Source organism: Amaranthus tricolor, chromosome 13 (genome assembly GCF_026212465.1).
Source record: "Amaranthus tricolor cultivar Red isolate AtriRed21 chromosome 13, ASM2621246v1, whole genome shotgun sequence".
In the NCBI taxonomy this organism is placed as follows: domain Eukaryota; kingdom Viridiplantae; phylum Streptophyta; class Magnoliopsida; order Caryophyllales; family Amaranthaceae; genus Amaranthus; species Amaranthus tricolor.
Window position 1 is genome coordinate 3,878,980 of NC_080059.1, and position 21,206 is coordinate 3,900,185.

Sequence of the window (21,206 nt, forward strand, 5' to 3'; positions counted from 1 at the left end):
CGAGCAAAAAGAAAACAATGTTATAGCTTTAAAAGGGTCAAAACAAGTAAAACATATTAGTAACAGCGAACAAAAAATATAACTTTTCTTATCAGTTTTTTTATTCGCTGTCAGTAAACGTACTTGCCTTAGTCTCGAATACGAAGGCACTTATTTGAGGAATTAAAATTTTCCCAACATTTATTTGGAAATTTTTTTAATATTAAGCTTATTTCTTTCAATCTTTTTATAAAAGTTTCGCAAATTGAAACCTATCTCGTCTTAAGTGCCATTCTCTCTATTCTTAAAGCCATATTAGAAAAAGATTTTTGTGCTCAATAAAACTAATTTCAGAAAAAGAAAAGTACAAACAGTGGAATACGAAGGTCATGGATGGTAACATCCTCTTCTTTTACTTCAAAAATTAATACAAAACCAGAATCAGATTTTATTTCAGTTGGACAAAATACTACCTTTTCTGTTAAGATTCTGGGTTTGATTTTCATCTAACCTTCTCCTTACCTCAACCAATCCAGTGATCAAAAAATATTCTATTAGAAATCTGATTACTTTGAGCAATGCACACAACAAAAAGACCAAATTACTTGTAGAAGTCCACTGATTTTTTTATCAGTAACATCCTCATACCGTTCAACACTTCTCCAGTCTGGCACAAGTTCAACACTTCTATACAAAAACTTATGCCCACATTCACGTCTACAATGTTCTATTTTCCTGAAGGAAGCAAGATTCTCGTTTTTCGGTGGTGAGGATGAAGGAACGGGGCAAATCAATGGATTAATCTTTTTAAGATTTATACATCGTAGAGTTTAGCTAGTAAAAATATTCCAATCAGTCAACTAGTCCTATTGTGGTAACCCATTGTGACTATTGCACTCAGGTGTTTCCTCCAACTTCCCTGTAAACGGCTCTATATACTACGTAAAGATGGTTGATGTCAACCATCTGCAAACCAGTATGAAACTGTCTCAGGAACAATGGCCTTGATTAAAGAATTTTCCAGTATGACTTCAAAAGGCTCTGTTCCAAGAACCGATGCTGTATTAGATGTCTTCAGCGAGTAAAACTTCTCTCTAATCATCTTTCCAGCAAAAAAAATTAGGATAGTATTTCAATCGTCAAACATTCTTCGACTTTCTGAAAGATCACAGGCTTACTGATTACTGAACCAGACGATCAGAAATATGCAGCAATGCATTATTTACGTGTAGCAATTATGTTGTTCGTTTTCCATTCTGAAACTATGAAAATTAGGCCTGTCCTTTACATTGCAGCTTCATAAAAGAGAACCTGAGGTTGTAAATGCCCTTTTTCGCAGATAGAAATGACATCCTCCCAAGTGCCAATTATCTGACGATGAAAAGCAAAATCTGTTGTTAATGGGTGACTCAAATCGAGTCTTGTCATTATGTGAAGAAGATGAAGTATCAAGAGGTTGGGTCAAAGGTGTGTCGACTGAAATGCAAAGGGGGTCGTTTTCCAGCAAGTGGCGATGAGTCGTCGCTGGGACTTGTATGGAAAGCGACGAGTCGTCGCTGGGACTTGTATGGAAAGCAACGAGTCGTCGCTGGGTTCTGTTTTGGAAGATTGGAAGTCGGAGACTGGCGACTAGTTGCTTGTGACCGTTTTGCGAATTGTCAGTTTTTTGCACGTGTTTTTGACGGTTATTTTCGTTTAATTCACCAATAACTACTTTTCTTTGGGGTTCATATAAATACCCCATATTAGGGTTAGGGATAATTATTTTCAGAATTAGAGAGATCACAAGAGAGCCATGTAATTTGTGAGTGAGTTATCTTGTAAATTCTTTGCGATCACATTGATAGTGAATACACGTTAAATCTCTGGTTTTTATTCTTATTGTTTGATTTGAATTTCTTTATTTTTTCATTATTGTTTTATCGACCTTGCCTCCGCTGTCGCACAACAAAATCCATCCCACGTTAAGGGGTAAAAAGAAGCAATGAGCTGCAAGTATCAAAAGAATAGGATTTACCTCGACTGTATTGTCATCATACATTATCCATCTCTCACAGGCAAGACTATAAGCAAAGCAATGGTAATGTTGACCGTAATAACAAACCTACAAATCCATGGACAATCCAAGATAAGAAAATATTTCAAAAAGGTGATACATAACCAAGGGCTAGAGCTAAAAGAAGTAAAGAAGAAAATAACTCCAATGATCCAATCACAGATTATGACAAAGACAAACATTGTGGAAATACCCATAGGCAGAACCCAAAAATTAAACAAAGACAAAGTTCCACAAAAATGCAGGCACCCACTGATTTAAGGAAATGCCCATGATTTAAAAAAGAAATGCCCATGATTTAAAGAGCTAACTATAGTCCATCGTAATCTGAAATCAGAGCATTATAAATCTTTGACTCCAATGAGAATGAGCACAAAGATGTTATTCCTCTAATTTATATTACTGTCTTCTACTTGATTAAAATAAATAAAGAGTTGTGTTGCGTTGTTTCCCAGACACAATAAAGTTTGCTACCAACTGTGTCCATCAAAGTTCACATAGATCCGAGTACAGGTAACAATTCAAATTTACCATCTCAGGTACATAATAGAGAGGACATAAACCCTGGAATCTAGATCTATTAATTCTAATTCATAACCATTCAATAGTAATAGAGATTTTACTCACTAAGGCTAGACGCAATGAATGCTAGACAGGTGTTCTGATGATCTTTCCCAAAACGGCAGTGTTTTTTTCTTTTTCTTTTTCCGTTGCTTTTCTCTTTCATTTCACTCCGACAATTGAGTATCAAGAAGATTCTTTTCCTCTGTTTCTCTCCCCTTTTTATCTCTTGTGATTGTTTTGGTAAATTACCTACAACAGTAGGCTATCCAAGTTAACTCTTGGCAAATACCTTAAGATTATTCATGAGTAATCAATAGGTGGAATTATTGTAGGAAAATCATAAAAATGTTAGACTATACTAGGTTTTTCCTTCAATATTTTATTTATATGATATTAAAATTGTATGGTGATTTTCAATGGTTGTTGGAGGGCCTCTTTTCCACAAAATAATTTATATGTAAACAGGGTCATCGCCCTTTTTGCTCCGCTCCTAATTGAATTCATACTAGAATTTAGGTGATTTCCCATATGATAGACTCTTTCTCATTGCTTTAAGCAAAGATTTTTTTGTCTTAGTTAATTTTAGTAATATATTTAATTAGTTTAGACCTATAATTTTAATAATGTTAAACGGCAAATCATTCATATATTTTTGTTCTGCATTGTGCGAATATTAGAATTAGGCAAATTAATTAAAATAGCTTCCCTAAGATCTTCCCGTTAGCTACTCGTACACCGTACGCTTGCAGTAAAATAAAATTCACATGATATCGCAAGGCCAAATAAACAGATTCTAACATAAATCCACACTCAAAACCTAGAAGCAACTCCATTCCTTTTTTTTCTCTGACATCAGATTAGCATAATCATATTGCATAAACTGCTAAGATATATAAAATTCATCAAGACAAAAATACATACCACAGACACCAGTCGATGCACATTCTTGGGATCAACACCATGGTAAAGTACATTGATGTCTATCTCAGTAGCCAAAGCTGCCACTGTTGCTTTAATGTCATCTATGCTCTCGTATGTATTTTGCCAGCCAAGAACTACAAAACAAGAAAAAATAATCACTGACCTGTTTTCAAACAGCTAACACAATGTCAATATGCTAAAGTTAAGTCTTTGTTTTCTCGATCAACAGAAAATCGAAAGCATACCTGTTGTAAATATGTGAGGAGAATTTGAAAGGATGTGATGAATATGGTTAGATTCACCACATCCACCATTTTCAAGGTCACAAGCTAACCGATGATTCATTTCAACTAAATTTACCAGCTCATCAAATGATTTTTCTGCACACGTTACCTGAACAAAATATAAAATTTACTGAAGTGGTTTTGAAGGATAGCCTAATTATTTACATAATGAAAACAGAACCAAAAACTACAGGACAAAAAGATATTGATAGTAGACAATGATGCCAACACAAGACGTGCCTTCATTGTTCGCAGAGCACTGGCATTGATATTATGAAAAAATGAAGTGTACTTCATATTCCGGGACTCCAGACCACAATTATAGCAATTCATTCGTTCAAAGATGTCCATTCCGAAAAGAGTATGTGCTATACAAGAAGGGCTGTAACAATCCCAAGACCCCAAGCAAGTGTTTTCAACTGACAAGTTAGAAACACCTGAACTAGAGGTAAATGACTGATGCAGGCATTCAAATATTACTGCAAGAACTTCAGAAGCATCATTCCTTTGGCCCTGTAAATTGCAGTGTTTCGGATCAAGGTATACATGCGTCAATAGTTTATTGGTCAGCAAAATTAAAATGTCAAGTCCAAAAAGAGTTCAGTATCCATTTACCTCCTGGAAAAAATTACTTTCTGGATATAAATTGCTTAAAGCAATCCTTAAATTGGTAGGAGACACCGGTTCATATTTTGCATCTCCAGATTCCACACATAATGCTGTTAAGATCTCAAATAACTCACAAACAACACAAGGATCTCCTACATGAACATGCTCGGACGGTGATATCCTCAAAAACTCTTCCCGAAATTGCCGTAGATGCCACAAGGACTATCAAAATTCAATAGAAAAATCAAGCAAAAATTGCTGACTGCAGTATCAAGTGAAGAACAATGAGCACTGACCTGGATGATAACAGTTAAGAAACAATTGTATTCACCAATTGCATTCTGCAGTCCCGCACCAAATACATTTGATTCTTTAACATTTATGCTGATCACGCCACCAGCTTCAGCTTCCTGAGTATCTGCATTTTGCAAGCTTGATTGTGTCATCCTTGAATTTGGAACCAAAGGCATCCTCTCACGGAAAAGATAACATTAGTCTTGAACTGAGGTTTTTATCATGTTGAAGCTAAGAAGAAAAACAGTAAGAACAAAATATTTAAGATCATGTGAAATTATAAATTTCAGGAATAAAAAAAAGTTGAGCAACTTGCACCATATTTATTCAGACCAATTATTTTATTCTCTACTGATAAATATCTTACGCAGCCACAGCATACCATGGCATAATTTGGTGTTTCCACATCTTAAAATGTCCTTGCCATATACAAAAGACTGGTAATGCTGCCAATAAGCTACTTTTATTTTTAGTTCATTCCCTTTTCAATTAAAAAGGGGTATTGAGCTTATCATGATCTCTGATATTGATGTATATAACTTGATAATTGATGTCATTCACAGCTAAGATATATGTTTACCACCAAAAGCACCCTCAAGTAGAAACAGTAATACTATTTTTTCAAATGAAACGAACAAAAATTAGATGCTCAAATTTTCATTGCACAATCACGAAGAAGCAAAGAAAAAATATCACGAAGTAGAAACAGTAATACTTCACCAACACTTGATTCCTCTAAGACAAGTAAATAAAAAAAAAAAAAGATTTATTGCACTGCAACATGCTTAAAAGCGAAAACAGAATAAATTTCATCCATTTATGCTGGAGAGGTGCAATAGATTTATTGTTGTTGTCTCTGTTTGGGACTTTATTATTAATAAACTTTCCTAATTTTCAAAAAAACAGATAAAAAAATTTCATCCATTTGGCCCATTAAAAACAGGAAAGGGTTTCCAATCCCAAGAGCTATTTTCGAACGGATACAACAAAAAAGGATAATTGACTAGGTTGGGAAATCAATCATCCTACGACTTATAAACTAATGCATCTGATATTTTCAGCAACAAAAACAAAAATACTTTCTGAAACTGAAACATTTTGATTGGGTGATTTGTGCCTTTACTGAATAAGTTACAAAACCACCTTTGAGGTAAGCTCAATGCTTAAGCTCCAAATTCCAAAAGCACTTGTATTTAAGAACACACAATGTGCTAAATTAAATGAGATATATGCATATGTAGCATGGTTAATCAGGAATAACTATAAAATCCTGATTAAATACTTTCTTAAAGAGATGCCAAATTATGCACAAAAAGGGAACAAAATAATATCAACACGAACCTTTCAAATTAAATAAAGAGATCATGATAAGCTCACATGCATTGCATGGTTAATCAGTAACTTTCTGCGTTTAGACCTTATGCATTGCATGGTTCACATGCATAATGTACAAATGTTAAATACTTCCCCATATACACCAAGAATGAAGGGTATGATACATGCATAATGTTCAAATGTTTAAGCATATCAATAGGACTAACAGGGTTCACATGTAGCTATCTATCTTTTACATTTGTATAAATACCAGCTCTCATGTCATTTTAGAAGAATTCAATAAGATGTAAATCTAAAATTTAAAATGCTAATTAGTTTCATATGTAATTCCCTAATTTCCTGATGTAATCCCTAGCTGACAAAAAATCACTAAACTTGCAAGGAGAAACAAGTGATAATAAATATTTGAGTTTTTTTTTAAATTCTATCCTCTTCATGTTGCTTCAACATTCAAAGCCTTCTTCTGTTGCTAAATAATCCCCTCTTTCCCGTCTTGTAAACCTTTAAATTTCTCTTCTTTCCATGTTGCTTCAACCTTCACACCCCTTTCATGTCACTAAGCAATCCCCTCCCTTTCCTCTACTTCCATAGACCCTACTCTCTTCTCTGAATAGCAATCATCTTCCCCATCCCCTACCACTGCCCTCCTTTTCAAGATATCTTTCTCCATTACCCACTTCCTTGTTGACACTAGTTTTCCCTTTGCTAACTTTAGCTTCATTTAGAATATACTATCTAACTACCTTATACTAAAACACCCAATTTACGCTACATCCGATATATGACACAATAACAGTGCACCTTGGTGACAATGACGGTGAAAGTAGTCACCCTGATGAGTGGCGGTCTCAAGTAGCAATGAGCCAATGATGAAATGAGGTTGCATTAAAAAAAAATCATTGGCTTTTTTTAATTTTTTGGCAACTAAACATAGAAAAAAGAAGTATACTCAAGTCATTGCTTGAACAAAACAAAGACATCATAGCATAACACTTCCTCAATTCCCAACTCCTTACTTCCCTCTTATTACTTCCTCCACCAATAAGTTAAACAAACAACCCTTACTAGCTGCAAAACAACTGAACAATAAAAACATAGGAATCAGAGATGGATAACGACTAATAATATTTGATAACGACTAATAATAACAATCCTTCTTCTATTTGTAAGTTGTAGGTTTCTCTCTCTTTGAAGACCTTTCTCGAGCCGAGGGACTCTTTGACCGCACTCTCCTCTATGGGTATGAGCTGCCGTTTTTCTTCCCTCCCCAAACCCTGACCATAGTTTTCTATGAGCGGGATACACTGGGTATGATGATGGTGATAATGATTAATAATATTTGGCAAATAATGAAAATTAGAAGTGCATGGGTAGATGAAAAAACAGGAAAATGGGAAGGTGAGAAATATTTGATAAAACCAACTTCCATAGTTTCACAAAGGAGAAAAGCTCTCATAAAAAAGGGAGGTGGGATAAACTCACCTGGACAGCAGAGTTAGGGTTACCATCTGAAATCCTAAATGCTACAATTCCAAAGAAGAGTATTGTCCTCCATGAGCCAAAGGTATTTAATTCATAGTTATTAGTTCATCTAAAACTTTAGAAGACTTCCACAATGTTGTTGACAAATCCTCATCCCATCACTCCCTACGGACAGGTAATGCCCCCCTTTTCCCAGCATCACATGACACATAGTGTGTTAGTGACCTTTAAAAATAGGGAGAAAAAAAAAGCACCAGAATGCTCCACCGTCATAATTCAACCAAAACATAAATTCTGACAAGAAACTAGAAAGTATGCCCTCATAGAAGAAAATCCACCTTATATAAGTATGACAACATCCACAATCCACAGAATTGGAGAAGCTAATACTCATTCAATTGAAACAGCAGTACAGTCAAAGGAATCCTAAACATCATATGCACCATTAATAGAGCACTAGGTGAAAAAATACACAAAGTACAGGGGTTATCGTTTGCAATCAGACATGAAGTTAGCCTCTAGGCAGCAGCTGACTCAGCCTTCTTCCTCTTTTACATGACAAGATCAGCATCAGTCATCGGCCTTTCTTCCTCTCTCTACACTTGGCAATATACTAAGAATTCCTATGGTCCTTAGGATATCTAATTTCTTCTTTCCTAAGGTTACTGCAGATTCCCTATAAGTTGTCACAAGATAGTACAACCAGGTGCTGAATTTCATTCCATTCATGCAGGGGAATGACAGCTGTCTTAGCATAGTCCTTCACTTGTCCTGTTCTTCTGTAAGAGCTAATAAGCAGCCTAGTAGTGTATAGTAGCTGGGCTTGACATGCTATATATACCTCTCCTTGTAATATGAGGCTCATGAAGTTTTTGCAATTTATTTCTCCTTAAAAAATTATTCTGATTTCTTCTTTTGTTTCAATCGAGATTATTCAAGTGCCCTTTTGCTTTCTTTTTTTCATACAATGTAAAGATAATGTGTGTATATTAAGTTCTTCAATTAGTCATGCAGAATGAAAATACAAGGAGTAAGACATTTTAATCAAAAAAAAAAGCAAAATCGTACTACCGCTGTGATGAAAACAGCCATCTTGATTCCAGACTTGGTCATTTTCCTTTACTTTAGAAGATGAATTTACGAATTTTACATTTTCCTTCACATTAGAAACAGCTTGATACCTTCCCTCTGATAGTTTTGTGGAACCACCCTGCTTCCCTTTCCTTTTTGTACGTCGTTTTGACCGGAAAACTCTATTTGAAATTTCTCCATCAGATGATCCTACACAAGTGTCGGGCATCATCATTTTTAATATCCAAAAAACTTCTAAATGACTTGTCTCTTTTATTTCTTTCTCTAGTCCAAATAGACATGTCTCCAAGAAATCACTAGCAAAGAGATCTATCTCAAATAGAAAAATAAATCAAATTCACCTAGTTTAAGATAGTTGCTCGCAGTTCTATCGCCCCTGTCATTCGAGTTACCAACACTGTTATTGCCCTCCCTCAGGTTGCTATCCTGACCATCAACATCTTCCGCACAAACATTCTTTGATACCGAAAGCTCCAAGTTGACATGACAGTTAGAGCCATTAATTAATTTATTTAGTTCTTCCAGCCGGGAAACATGAGAGAAAAAAGAAAGCACCACACAAACATTGTTTTTGAAAATTACACAACAGGAAAAAATAAAGCAAAAAGAAAAATGTCATACTTGCTTACAGTTTACAGCTACGGAGATGCTAGGCTCGAAAGAAACAGCACTGAAGCACTTCTCAACATCTTGAAAACTTGCAATAGCATTTCTTCTATGCTGCTCATCAAGAAACTTCTGTTTTGCCTCATTCTCCAACCGTATCTGATGTTCTAAGCGTTCATCAAGCTGCCGCCCCACTGCCTCATACTCAATCTTTCTTTGATAGTCCTCAAGTTCTTTGAGGTTGTCACCAATTTCAGAAGCCACCAAGTCAGAATCCACACGATCAATATCAGTGGCAGCTGCAGGAAAACTGCAGCAGAAGATATACACATTACATAATAACCAAAACCAAGACAAAAGTAGCAGTTTGCGAGGCGATATATATATATATATATATATATATATATATATATATATATATATATATATATATATATATATATATATATGGATTACAGAGCGACTAATGGATCATTATGTGATCGTGGAGTGCTATTAAAGTGAAAGGGCAAGTTTTATTGTACGGCCATTAGACCAGCACTACTATACGTGTTATATATATATATATATATATATATATGAAGTTCAAGTGAGAACCATCCTTATATGAGAACCGTGAGAATCAATCTACCTAACAAAAAAGTGTTACTTTTTACTACATGGTGTTACTTTTAGGCAAATAAGTGTTACTTTAAGAAAAAATTTCTGAAAAAACTCACAAAAAGGTGTTACTTTTTATATAAAAAGGTGTTACTTTTCCAAAAAAAGCGTGTTACTTTGTATTTATATTTTTTCTGAAAGTAACACTTTTTTTGCTAAAAAGTACCAGATTTTTATAAAAACAAAAATAACATTTTTTTGTGCAAAAGTAACACTTTTTCTGTGAAAAAGTAACATATCAAAAATTTTGATTCTCACGGTTCTCATATAAGCTTGGTTCTTACTGGAACTTGACTATATATATATATATATATATATATATATATATATATATGAGGGATCTAATAAGAAGAGTGTTCAAAATAAGAAGAATAAGAAGCATTCTACACTCTTGATTTTAATAAGATAAAAATATCTAGGGTCACGATCGAGTCAAAAACATTAAATTGTGAAAGTCACTATGTATACAGAAAAGATACTATGCCATAAATTTGAATAATGTTCTTAATTTCTAACATAGTATCCTTTTCTATATATATAATGACTAAAAAAATCCTTTTTATCCTTATTATTATATTTAGTGCTACATCTATATATATATATGGATTAAAGAGTGACTACTGGATTATTATGTGATCGAGGCGTGCCATTAAAGTGAAGGGCAAGTTTTATTCTACGGACATTAGACCAACACTACTATATGGCTTAAAATGTTGGGCTTATAGAAATGATCATAGCAGAAAGATGGGAGTAGCGAAAATATGAATGCTTAGTCGGATGAGTAGGCATTTTTTGAAGAATAAAATTCGAAACAACGATATAAGAAAGGGTTAGAAGTAGCAAACATCGAGGAAAAGATTAAAGAGAATTATCTAAGATAGTTTTGGCATGTGAAAAGATAGGGAGATGTAAAAAGAGGGTGAGGAAGACCGAAGATGACTTGGAGAACAAAAGTGGAAAAAGATATGAAGTTTATAGACTAACAAATTGAGATAGCAGAAAATCAAAATGAATGAAGAAGAAGAATCCATGTGAACAACCATCGGAACTGATATATTGGTTCATGTAGCATGCCCTAGTCTTTCATTAAGGCTCTAGCATTGGTGTTGTTGTTATTAAATAACCAAAATCACTAAGGTTACTAATACGATTCTTATAAAAAGAACATTTCAAAGGAGTAAGACATAAAGTTCTTTGATAAAGGTTATAATCCATAGACATACAATTGTTCAGAAGGCTCAAGTGGCACTTTAAGGCTACCAATCTGCACACACAAGAAACAAAAACAATTAAATAGAAACCCCGAAACATTTTTACAGCATGATATATTAAGCATTATAAGCATCATACTTTTATGTAATTGTGTCTCTTAAGATCTTTACTTTTTTTCTTGTCTTTCATTTTATCCTTCATTTGTTTGAAGCTATCATTTCCACTTCCAGCGCCTTTCTTAGAATCAAGATCAAGCTCTGCCAAAAATGCTTCTCTTGCTGCATCAGATTTCTCGATAGCATCTTTTTCCACTAGATCTTCTATGTGTGCCTTTAGAAATTTTGACATAGTTATGAGATTAAAAATAGGGATAAAGCATATAAAACAGAGAAAAGTTCACAACGTACCCGCATGAATGACTTTACAAGCGGCAATATTATAAGATGATAATTAAGAGCAGCAGCGTGTTCAAGCTTGAGCTTCAGATGCTTCATATTGGCAAGATTTCGCAAAATTCTTGCATCAATTTTGCACAACTGCAAGACTAAAAAAGTAAGACAAATTCACAAAAACAAATTCCAGAATTTGACTTGACAATAATATATAATAACAAGCTTCAACCTCTGTAGACATCTGTTCCTTTTGTCCTCGAATAGCAAGCTTAATGTATGTGTCCACCTGATGTAAATAACCCTTCGATCTCCGATCCTCTTCACCAGCATCCAAGTCATTTGTATCCAAAGCATGGGTATCCTGATATCCAAAATGATTAGCATAGAGTTTTTCAGCTTCCTTCAAGACACTCGAGATGGCATCATGCTCCAACCTATTGCTGACAAACAATCTTTCGTTTGTACCTTCAACAAGCTCATCTCTGCGTTTCCTGAGCAGTGTTACATAGGGGTGATAAGAATGTTCAGTGATGTGCTCCTTTTTCTTGCTTTCTTCTATACAAAGCTCCTCCAATCCCTGCAAAGCTTCTTCATATTCCATATGCCCGTATTTCCTTTCACATAGGCTCTGAAGATGGCCGAATTCCTTCTCAAGCATCTGCAGTAATTCCCTTCCTTCCTGTGGTTTTACTTCTCTGAGCCTACACCAGGTCGCTACTTCTGCACTAAAACAGCAACCATATATCCATGACAAAAAAGAATCAAAACCAGATAGAGCATCCTTCACAAAGACGCCGGCAGGATATCCTGAACCCCCTCCAGTTCTCGTGTCTTCAGAATCCAATAATCTTTCATCTAATAATAGAGACGATGCATCTTCACTAAGCGAGATTACTTCTTCACAACCAGAAATTTCAGACTGATTATTTGCCTCATCCGGAGTCATCTTTTCAGGATCTCTACCTTCATCACAAGAATGAGACACCTCCTGCAGAAACTTGACTATCTTCTCAAGCTGGGAAGCTTCCAAAAAGCAAATGCATAGAGGAGTCTCATCCACACCAGAGCTCAGAATCGGTGATCCAGGAATAACATCTTGTAACTTCTCCATGGTAAAATTTATCACCTTCTGCAAAAGACTCATCGCAAGACATTTGTGCCTAAGCAGCATTTGAAACAAAGAGCTGACTTTCTCAAGTAGCTTCACCCGCTCAATATCATCCGATAAAGGCCAGTACACTTTGGTACCTTCATTTTTATCGCGTGTTCTAAATTGGATGTTATGATCTCCGTCATCCCCTTTACTCTCACAGAAACCAACCTTGCAACCATCAGACAAGCTCTTCTTCTCTGGGGACGACTCCCAGACTTCCTTGGAGCCAAAACTTTCAGTCCAACAATCATTATTTTGCTCATTATTATTTCTGCCATAAAATTCAGAGTCCTCAAGGTTTTTTTGATCTTCAAGCATTCTGACAGAAGCAATTATATCGAAGGGTTTCCACGGACAAGTAACAAGCATTTCCGCATACTCACTATCAACAGTCTGAGGCACAGCAGACTGCAATTTCGGCAATAGGTTCCCTAGATGCTCTTGAAGCACATGTTGCATATGAGTATCTGGCAGGGAAAATTTCTCCCCACAACGACAACACACCCAAAACTTCCATGAGTTAGTCATTTTCACAAACTGTAAAGCCTCTGAAAAAATCTCGCACGCTTGCCCCCCATCTTTACTAGAAAAGCCATTAAAATGCCCCTTAAGGTCACTAACCCTAACATTCAGCAAACTCCTCTTCATTTCATTACTCATTGAGTTTAAAAATGACCTCACCTGTAACATATTCATTACCAACAATTTAATTTCATAAGCAAAGAACAATACACGGCGTTCTCCCACATTATATCACAAAAATGGTGTACTCCTCCAAACCAAAATACTACAATAAATGAAGTCAAACACATTGTCACATACAACACTGCATTACCACAAAAAAAAAAAAAAAAAAAAAAAAGTCTTAACAAAAAACGATATAATATCATAGGCCCTTTACAACATCAAACACTACTGTACTCCTCTTTTAAATGTTGGAGTATGCGTTGTGTCTTCACAAGGTGGTGCAATTTGGGGTAAGCTTTGTCGCCATTGACTTAGAACGTGTATGGAGAATAGAAGTTGTCATTTTAATGCAAGTTATGGGAAGTTAGTATCGCACCAAAAGAAAAGCAAGAATCCTTTGATTTTTCAACCGAGCTACTGGGCTCGATCAAGCCACAAGCATGCAAGACTCCACAACCTGCTGCCACTCATCGCTAGGGATTCGCTCAAACGTCCTCCTTGAACCTACTTTGTTTTGTTTACGGATTTTGTAAATTATGCTTTAGGCTTTTGAATCATTTTATCCCCTATATATAAAGGGAGCATGTTAAGCCTTAGTTAAGCCCATTCTAATTTCTAACCCTAAGACCAAACTCATTAGCCACCAAATTTCTCTCTCTAAGCATAATCTTTCAAGAGTTCATAGTTTGAACTCCAAGTATTCTCTCTGTAATCAGTTAAAGCAACTCACCATCAATGAGAACTCAACCCACATTGAGTGAACCTCGTAAAATCTTTTGTCTTGTTTACTTGTTTGATTTCTCAATTGTTAGTTGCTAGTTTCTATTTTCATCAAGAAGCATCCTACCATTGTTCTTGGGTTGTTCTTGCATCCTAAGTTGTTCTTGTTGTAGACAACTAAGTTCATTTCATATAATAACTTTGCCCTATTCACTACACTAATTTTCATTGAATTCTTATGATGAAACTCCCAAAGAAAACAAGGAAATACGTCAAAAAAAAAAAAACTCAACACATTTACCTGATCTTTCCGCTCAGGAGAGCTGGAATTCCTCTTATTACTCCCATGTCTTCTTCTTTCACCAACCTTACCAAATACACTTCCGGAAACCAAACTCAACACATTTTTACATTCCTCAGAGCTCTTCCCCTGCTCAGACTTCTCCTGCAACAACCTAGCAGCAGCAACTCTAACCTCAATCTCTTTTCTCCTCTCCTCTGGTGTTTTAGTAGCCTTCTTAATCACATTCAGCCTACAAGAGTTCGAATTACTAGTATCAAAATACGTAGAATCCAAAGAATCCTTTAACATTCTCCTCAAAGGAATAAATCTAAACTTCTCCTCCTCTGGCGAACCTCCCAGATTCTTCATCCATGTCGAAATCAATGCTACATTCGACCTCTGAATAAGTCCTCGAATCTCTACTCGCACCTGTTTAATCCTCTCATCTGGGGTAGAATCTCCAGGCGATTTTTCGTCAGATTGCTGATTATTAATATTATCTTTCAAAGGATCAATCGGATTCTCAATGGCTAACAGTCTCTCACACTCCGAAACCACTTCGCTGTAACTCTTACCATCATTTGCATTTTCATACAACAAATTGGCATAAAAATTAGCAAACTCAATCGAATCAGGAGACAACTCAGTAGCCTTTCTCGCGGATTCAAAAGCATTTACAATATGACGTTGTTTTGTATTAGGATCATCAATAATATCAGCTACTCTCGCATAAATCATGCCATTAACTCGATGAAATAGAGCAGAATTCTCATATTTATGACTCATATCCTTCAGTAACCGAAGTGCTTTATTATGATTACCTCTTTTAATAGCATTTAGGGCTTTTTCACACTCCTGCTTGATCGTCTTCGACAACGAGTCAGGAAACTCAGTCATGGAAGAATCCAACGACTTCTTTACCGATTGTGGTTGCAAGCAAGTTAATGAGGGTTTCTTGGAATTGTTATTTCCCTTCTTAGAATGCCCCATTTTAATGGCGGTGAGAGGTAAAGAAGGCGATGAATGTGGGTTAGTTGTTTAGTGTATGCATGAGAAAAAAACGAGACAAGAAAGAAAAAGAAGTGAAAAGGAAGTAAAGATTTCGCCACTGAACTTCAATATGGTGGAGACTGATTATTGATAGAGAAAAAAAAAGGCAAGAACTGACGGGAACGAAGACATTTGATGTTTATATAGGTACCGCTTGCCAGTCCCACGGGTATTAGTATTTTCTTTATTACTTTTCTCGATTACTCATTTTAAGATTTTGATATCTATTTTAAAATAAAAAATAAAATCTCAAAAATTCTCATATTTTTCTCTATCAAACAATTATAACTATTAGATTTAAGTAATAGACCCTTAATTACATTTTAAATAATGGAGAAAATCCTAACTCATTTTGTAATTTCTGTCTCTTAGCCTGAAATTATTTTACGCAATTCAATAATATTATTTTAACTATTTATAAATTTAACTACGCACATTTAAAAATTATAAAAAGTTAATATTATGAAAATATGCGATTAGATGATTTAAACAAGATCTCACTTGACTATATTTTCCCCTACACATCAGCCGCAATATATAAAAGAAGCTTAAACGATGAATAGTGTCAATAAATATAATGTAACAAGTAATTTACGTAGGAAGTATTAGCTGTGTTTGGTTTTTTTTCTTTCATGTAATTTAATGTATTATTTTATTATTTTTATACAAATTATGTATAATTAAAAATATATTAAAAATTTATAATATTAAAGTATATAATTAGATGATTTAAACTAAATTAAACTTGAGTATGTATTTTTTACACATTAACCGTAATATAAAAGTATAAAATAAGTTTAATAATGAATATGTTAGTAATCATTATTGTATAATTACTATCTACTTTTCAGAAGGGATGAACTATGGGGTAGTTACTATTAAGTATTTCCTCGTATTTTGTACTATATATTTATTATTCTTAATCTATGATTAGTTTTTTATTTGTAGGTTAAAATACAATTAAGTGGAATTTTGTTTAATTCAAAGATTGTAAATATCAAATTATTATTTGGCATTGGCATAATCATGTGAAATCTTGTTTTATTTGTCTCAATACAAAAACAATACAAGAACTACTAATATCAATTTTTAAAAAAAATTTACTATGTGTAATTATAAATATTAACGGTAATAGTGCATTAAATAATATAGAAAAAGTATAATATAGTAAAATCTTAAAATGTATTATACTATAATATCCTTTATAAGGATTTGGCATGGTGTTTTCTCGTGTAGTTACGTCTCTTTATCTTTCTCGAGTTGGGGGATTCCTTTAGCCGCGCTCTCCTTTATGGGTATGAGTTGCCGACATCCTTCCCTTCCCAGACCTAATCCATAGTTTTTCTGTGAGCGAAATACATTGAATAGAATGATGATGATGATGATGATGATTTGGTATGGTAGTTCAAAAATACAATTTATATTTGCTAATTATTAACACAAAATTCCTACTTGAACTTGTTTGTTTGATAATAATAAATAATAAAAAATAGTAATTATTGAAATGAATTTTAGTGCTAATTTTTATAACAGTGCTACTAATTCTCAATTATCAACGTATAGACAAAGCTTAATTATTACTTTCTCTGATCATTTTCTAATGTTCTTTCCGTTTAGAATATTATATTTTGAAGAGCGAAATTTAATTAAGATTTTTAAGACATATATAGATGATAAAATATATCCATGTTAGATCTCGTTAGATTCGTCTTAATGTATACTTTTTATATATATTTTTTATAATTTTTTATGATGCGTATGTAGAGATATTAAGACTTAAAATTTATTTTAAAAACCGTGTAAAAAGTAAATAAAAAAAAATTTAAAAATGAAAGGAATATTACTAAGAATTTAACCCAATAAATCAACTTGTCCCATTAGCCACCTCTATTCACCAGTCACTAATCAACCTTTTGGACTACATTTGAGCATGATACATAAGATAATAATAGTGCTTCCCGTGTTTAAATTTGATCCAAATATGTTTGTTTATGGGTTAGGCCTGGTTGATGAGTATATCATATCCTTTCTTTGTTTGCTTTTTATTAATAATATAGACTTTATTCGGCTTTGAATCAATATGATAATATGTACTCCCTCCGTTCCTTTTTATTTTTCCACATTACTAAAATGGGTAGTTTCATAAGTTTTTCCACTTTAGAATACTTTCCATTTTTGGAAAGTTTTTTTCCCATTTATACCCCTCAAATACCCTCTTTTACCCTAAATAATTATTTTCTCTCTCATACTTTCAATACAATCATTACTTCACACTACTATTTAATTAAAATAATACCCACTACAACCTCATACTTCCAATACAATCATTACTTCCCACTATTATATAATTAAAATAATACCCACTACCACCAAAGATTCTATTTTTCTTAATTCCCGTGAAATACCCAAAGTGGAAAAACAAATAGGAACGGAGGGAGTAACATAAATTTTTAGCATCGTCAAATATAAATAGGGCAAAATATGCACAAAATAAGTTTTAATGTTAATTGTGATCCCATTTATATATATCCTATTAGTCTATAGTCACCCCTTGATGGCATCTATATTCTATCGTTGAGTTAGTCGTGAGGCTTGTGACTTGTGAAACAAACATACTAATAAATTTGCCGTTAATACTTGTATAATTAAGGCATTATCATATTCTATATATAGATTTTTTTTCAAATATAATAATTTTGTAGAAATTTATACTTCTAAACTCATCATAAAAAACAAAAATAAAAACAAAAAAAAATCATTATCAACAAAGCTTATTACATCAAATATTGACAAAATCTTTAAGGTAATCAAAGTATCAAACTTCCAATATTTTGTTTTATCAAATTGAAGAAATATTAAGGTTAAAGTGACAAATAACCAGCAAAGTGACAATAACAATACTAACGTCACTTTATAAGTAACAATGTAATCAATTAATCAACACTTACATTCTCTAATTAATAAAGTCTCCTTTGACTTCTAATCCTCATAATTTGGGATACTCAACTTGCTACACTCATACAATGGAGGATCTAATAGTTGTTTCACAAATTAAGAAGGTTTCTATATAATATTAAAGTAATTAATTAATTATAATTTTAAAGTGATTATTTAATGTAAAATAATTATTTCTTTTGTTGTTTTTTATTCTTTTTGTTTACTTTTTGCACAATTTTCAAAGCAAATTTTAAATCTCAATATCTCTAAATACACATAATAAAAAATTGTAAAAAATACATAATAAAAAAGTATACATTAAGACAAATTTAACGAGATTTCAAATGGATATATTTTATCTTTTAAATATGTGTCAAAAATATTAATCAAATTTCTCTCTTCTTAAAGTGGAATATTTCAAATGAAAAGAACATTAGAAAACAAAAAAAAAAATTTTTATAATCTTAAAATAATCACTTATAAATATTATAGCTAATGGGGTAAAATTGAACCTTACTATTTAAAATATAAAGACCAAAAAAGTGAATAGACCGTAAAGCGCAATAAAAGCAACATAAGTTGCATTATGTCACAAAGTTAGCAACAATATTATCTTTGAGAATCGTGTTTTGAGTTTATTATCTCAGTTAAAAAATAAATATTATTATTTTAAAAAAAATCTCAGGTTTAATTTTTATATAGTCTCTTCTCTTATCCGGAGCTAATTAAAAAAATTTAGAAATAATCACATGGTTATGTTCATGAACCATAATTATGTACTCATGTTTCTTGCAACTTTTTCATTCCCTACATTTTGGATGTGATGATTAGGACTATCAAGACAATTGGCAATTATCATCCTCAATCAAATTGAATATTACCTCCCTCCATCGAGTTGAAATAAAGTTGAGATAAAATATAAACTCCATTTTTAATTGAAATTAACTGTAACTTAAAGTGAAATTAATATACTCTTATGTTAAATGTAAATAACTAATTCTCTATTATATTTAATTTATCTTATTTTAAATTTTATTATATTTCGATATATTTGCTAATTTCTATTTTTAAGTATATATATGATCCACTATTTTTACTATCAATGTTTACACATTTATTTCTAAATATCTCACTATACTAAATATATTATATTCAATTCTTTAATTTTTGTGCCAAACTTAATTAATAAATGAAGCAAAATGGTTGAAAGGGAGGGTTATAATTGATTTTATGTTAGGTTATTATCCATTTCACAATTTCAACTTTATTTTGCCCTAAATTTATATAATATAATCTACATTTACTAGCCCCATCATACACTCGAAATTTCAACCACTGCAATAAAAAGATTAGTTGTTGAGTTTAGGTCTTCCCAAATTCAATAATGAGTCGGTAAGAAACTCCAAAAAAGGACACTAATTACAAATTGTGTCAATTTTCTTTTTCCAAGGTTATCAAGTAAAAAGTTTTTAAAATAATTATCTGTAACATACATTTTAAAGAAAATCTGTAACAAAAAATTAAAGAATATATAAATGTGCATTCTATTAATTGCAACAATTTAAATTTTACGTTTATTTTTTATCATACATATAAGTAAAAATTATAATAATGATATTATGAAAATATCGATTGAACCGAAACAAATAAAATTTTACCTATTATTTTTTTCTCATACATAAAGAACAATATATAAGATAGAGTAAATATTATTCGATGAACGGTGACTTAACTTGGTGACTCTTATGAAAGTGCAACAACTATTAAAAGATCGGTGATGATGTGAAACACGAGTTAGCCTAATAGTTGATGAGTTTTTCCTTTTATCTTTCTACTAGAGGTTTTAATTTTCAACACCTACAAGAAAAATAATTTTTTTCATCCTATTTATTAAGCTTAATTTTTCACCCTACTTATTAACGACAATTTTAAATAAATTGACAAATTATATGATGTAATAGCAAAGTTTTCGATTACACGAAGTTAGCTTACTTTGACTTTATCTTTTTGAACTCACTAAATACCTCAGAAGCACGGACAAGCCCCTGAACCTGCGTGTCGCGTGTCGGACATGTGAAAATTCGTGTCCGACACGCCAAATGAAATGTCCAATATTTTAATATTTTTTCGGACACGTGGACACGGCAAGGACACGACAAGGACACGAAAGGGACACGGCAAGGACACGTGTTTTCTTTTTTTTAAAAAAAAAAAAATCGAAAACAGAGGAACACTCGAATTCCCTCTCATCAATTCCCTCTCTTGCTTTCACTCCTCTCAGCTCTCTTTCACTCTAACCCTAAAAACTCTACACAACTCTTCCTCCACCTCCACTGTCGCTGCCACCACGCCACCGCCGTCTGCTCCTCCATCACAAACAAACACTCGAACTCGGTGCTGCACTGCTGCTGCCCTATGGGTTGTTCGAACCGAACACAGTCGAACGACGAACACTCGAACTCGAAGAATCCCTAAAAATCGAAATTTTTGATTTTGTTTAAGGTATTTTCACTTTTTATACTAAATCCTAATATTAATCTTGTTCTAATCTTTAATCTTAGTGTTAATCTTAAATTCTTAATCTTGTTGACTTGTTGTTTTAACATTTATTTTTAAATCTTGATTTTTGAATTTTGTTAGAATGTTGTTTCTTGATTTTTTTTTTTGTTTATTTTGTTTGAGTAATTGAAAATTTGTTAATGTTAAATTGTTAATGTGTTTGTAATTTGAATTTTGAAAAGTTGAAATGTTGTTCTTGATTTTTTTGTATATCCTCTTTGAATATTTATTAATTGTTATTTGTTAATGTTAAATTGTTAATGTGTTTGTAATTTGAATTTTGAAAAGTTGAAATGTTGTTCTTGATTTTTTTGTATATCCTCTTTGAATA

The 21,206-nt window shown here is 32.9% G+C and overlaps 1 protein-coding gene across 1 annotated transcript; it reads right to left on the minus strand.

The window, feature by feature from the left end:
- Nucleotides 1–212: 212 nt before the first annotated feature.
- Nucleotides 213–12,381, minus strand: LOC130798735 (uncharacterized). Its single transcript, XM_057661834.1, has 15 exons — nucleotides 11,716–12,381; nucleotides 11,502–11,630; nucleotides 11,233–11,424; nucleotides 11,106–11,146; nucleotides 9,238–9,532; nucleotides 8,958–9,072; nucleotides 8,596–8,805; nucleotides 7,525–7,565; nucleotides 4,710–4,895; nucleotides 4,420–4,635; nucleotides 4,045–4,317; nucleotides 3,766–3,913; nucleotides 3,521–3,654; nucleotides 1,997–2,083; nucleotides 213–1,350 (listed from the first exon to the last, which is right to left on the minus strand). The coding sequence occupies exons 1-15, from the start codon at nucleotides 12,142–12,144 to the stop codon at nucleotides 1,264–1,266; spliced, it is 2,583 nt and encodes an 860-aa protein (XP_057517817.1). The 5' UTR covers nucleotides 12,145–12,381; the 3' UTR covers nucleotides 213–1,263.
- Nucleotides 12,382–21,206: the final 8,825 nt, after the last annotated feature.

Bases quoted from the DNA above. Each gene is read 5' to 3' on its own strand.
- LOC130798735 (XM_057661834.1), bottom strand. From the start codon at position 12,144: ATGCTTGAGAAGGAATTCGGCCATCTTCAGAGCCTATGTGAAAGGAAA. The intron at 11,147-11,232 runs GTATGATGCTTA...TTGTGTGTGCAG, and splicing joins AGAGACACAATTACATAAAA to ATTGGTAGCCTTAAAGTGCC. The intron at 9,533-11,105 runs GTATGTCTATGG...CTTCTGCTGCAG, and splicing joins CTTGAGCCTTCTGAACAATT to TTTTCCTGCAGCTGCCACTG.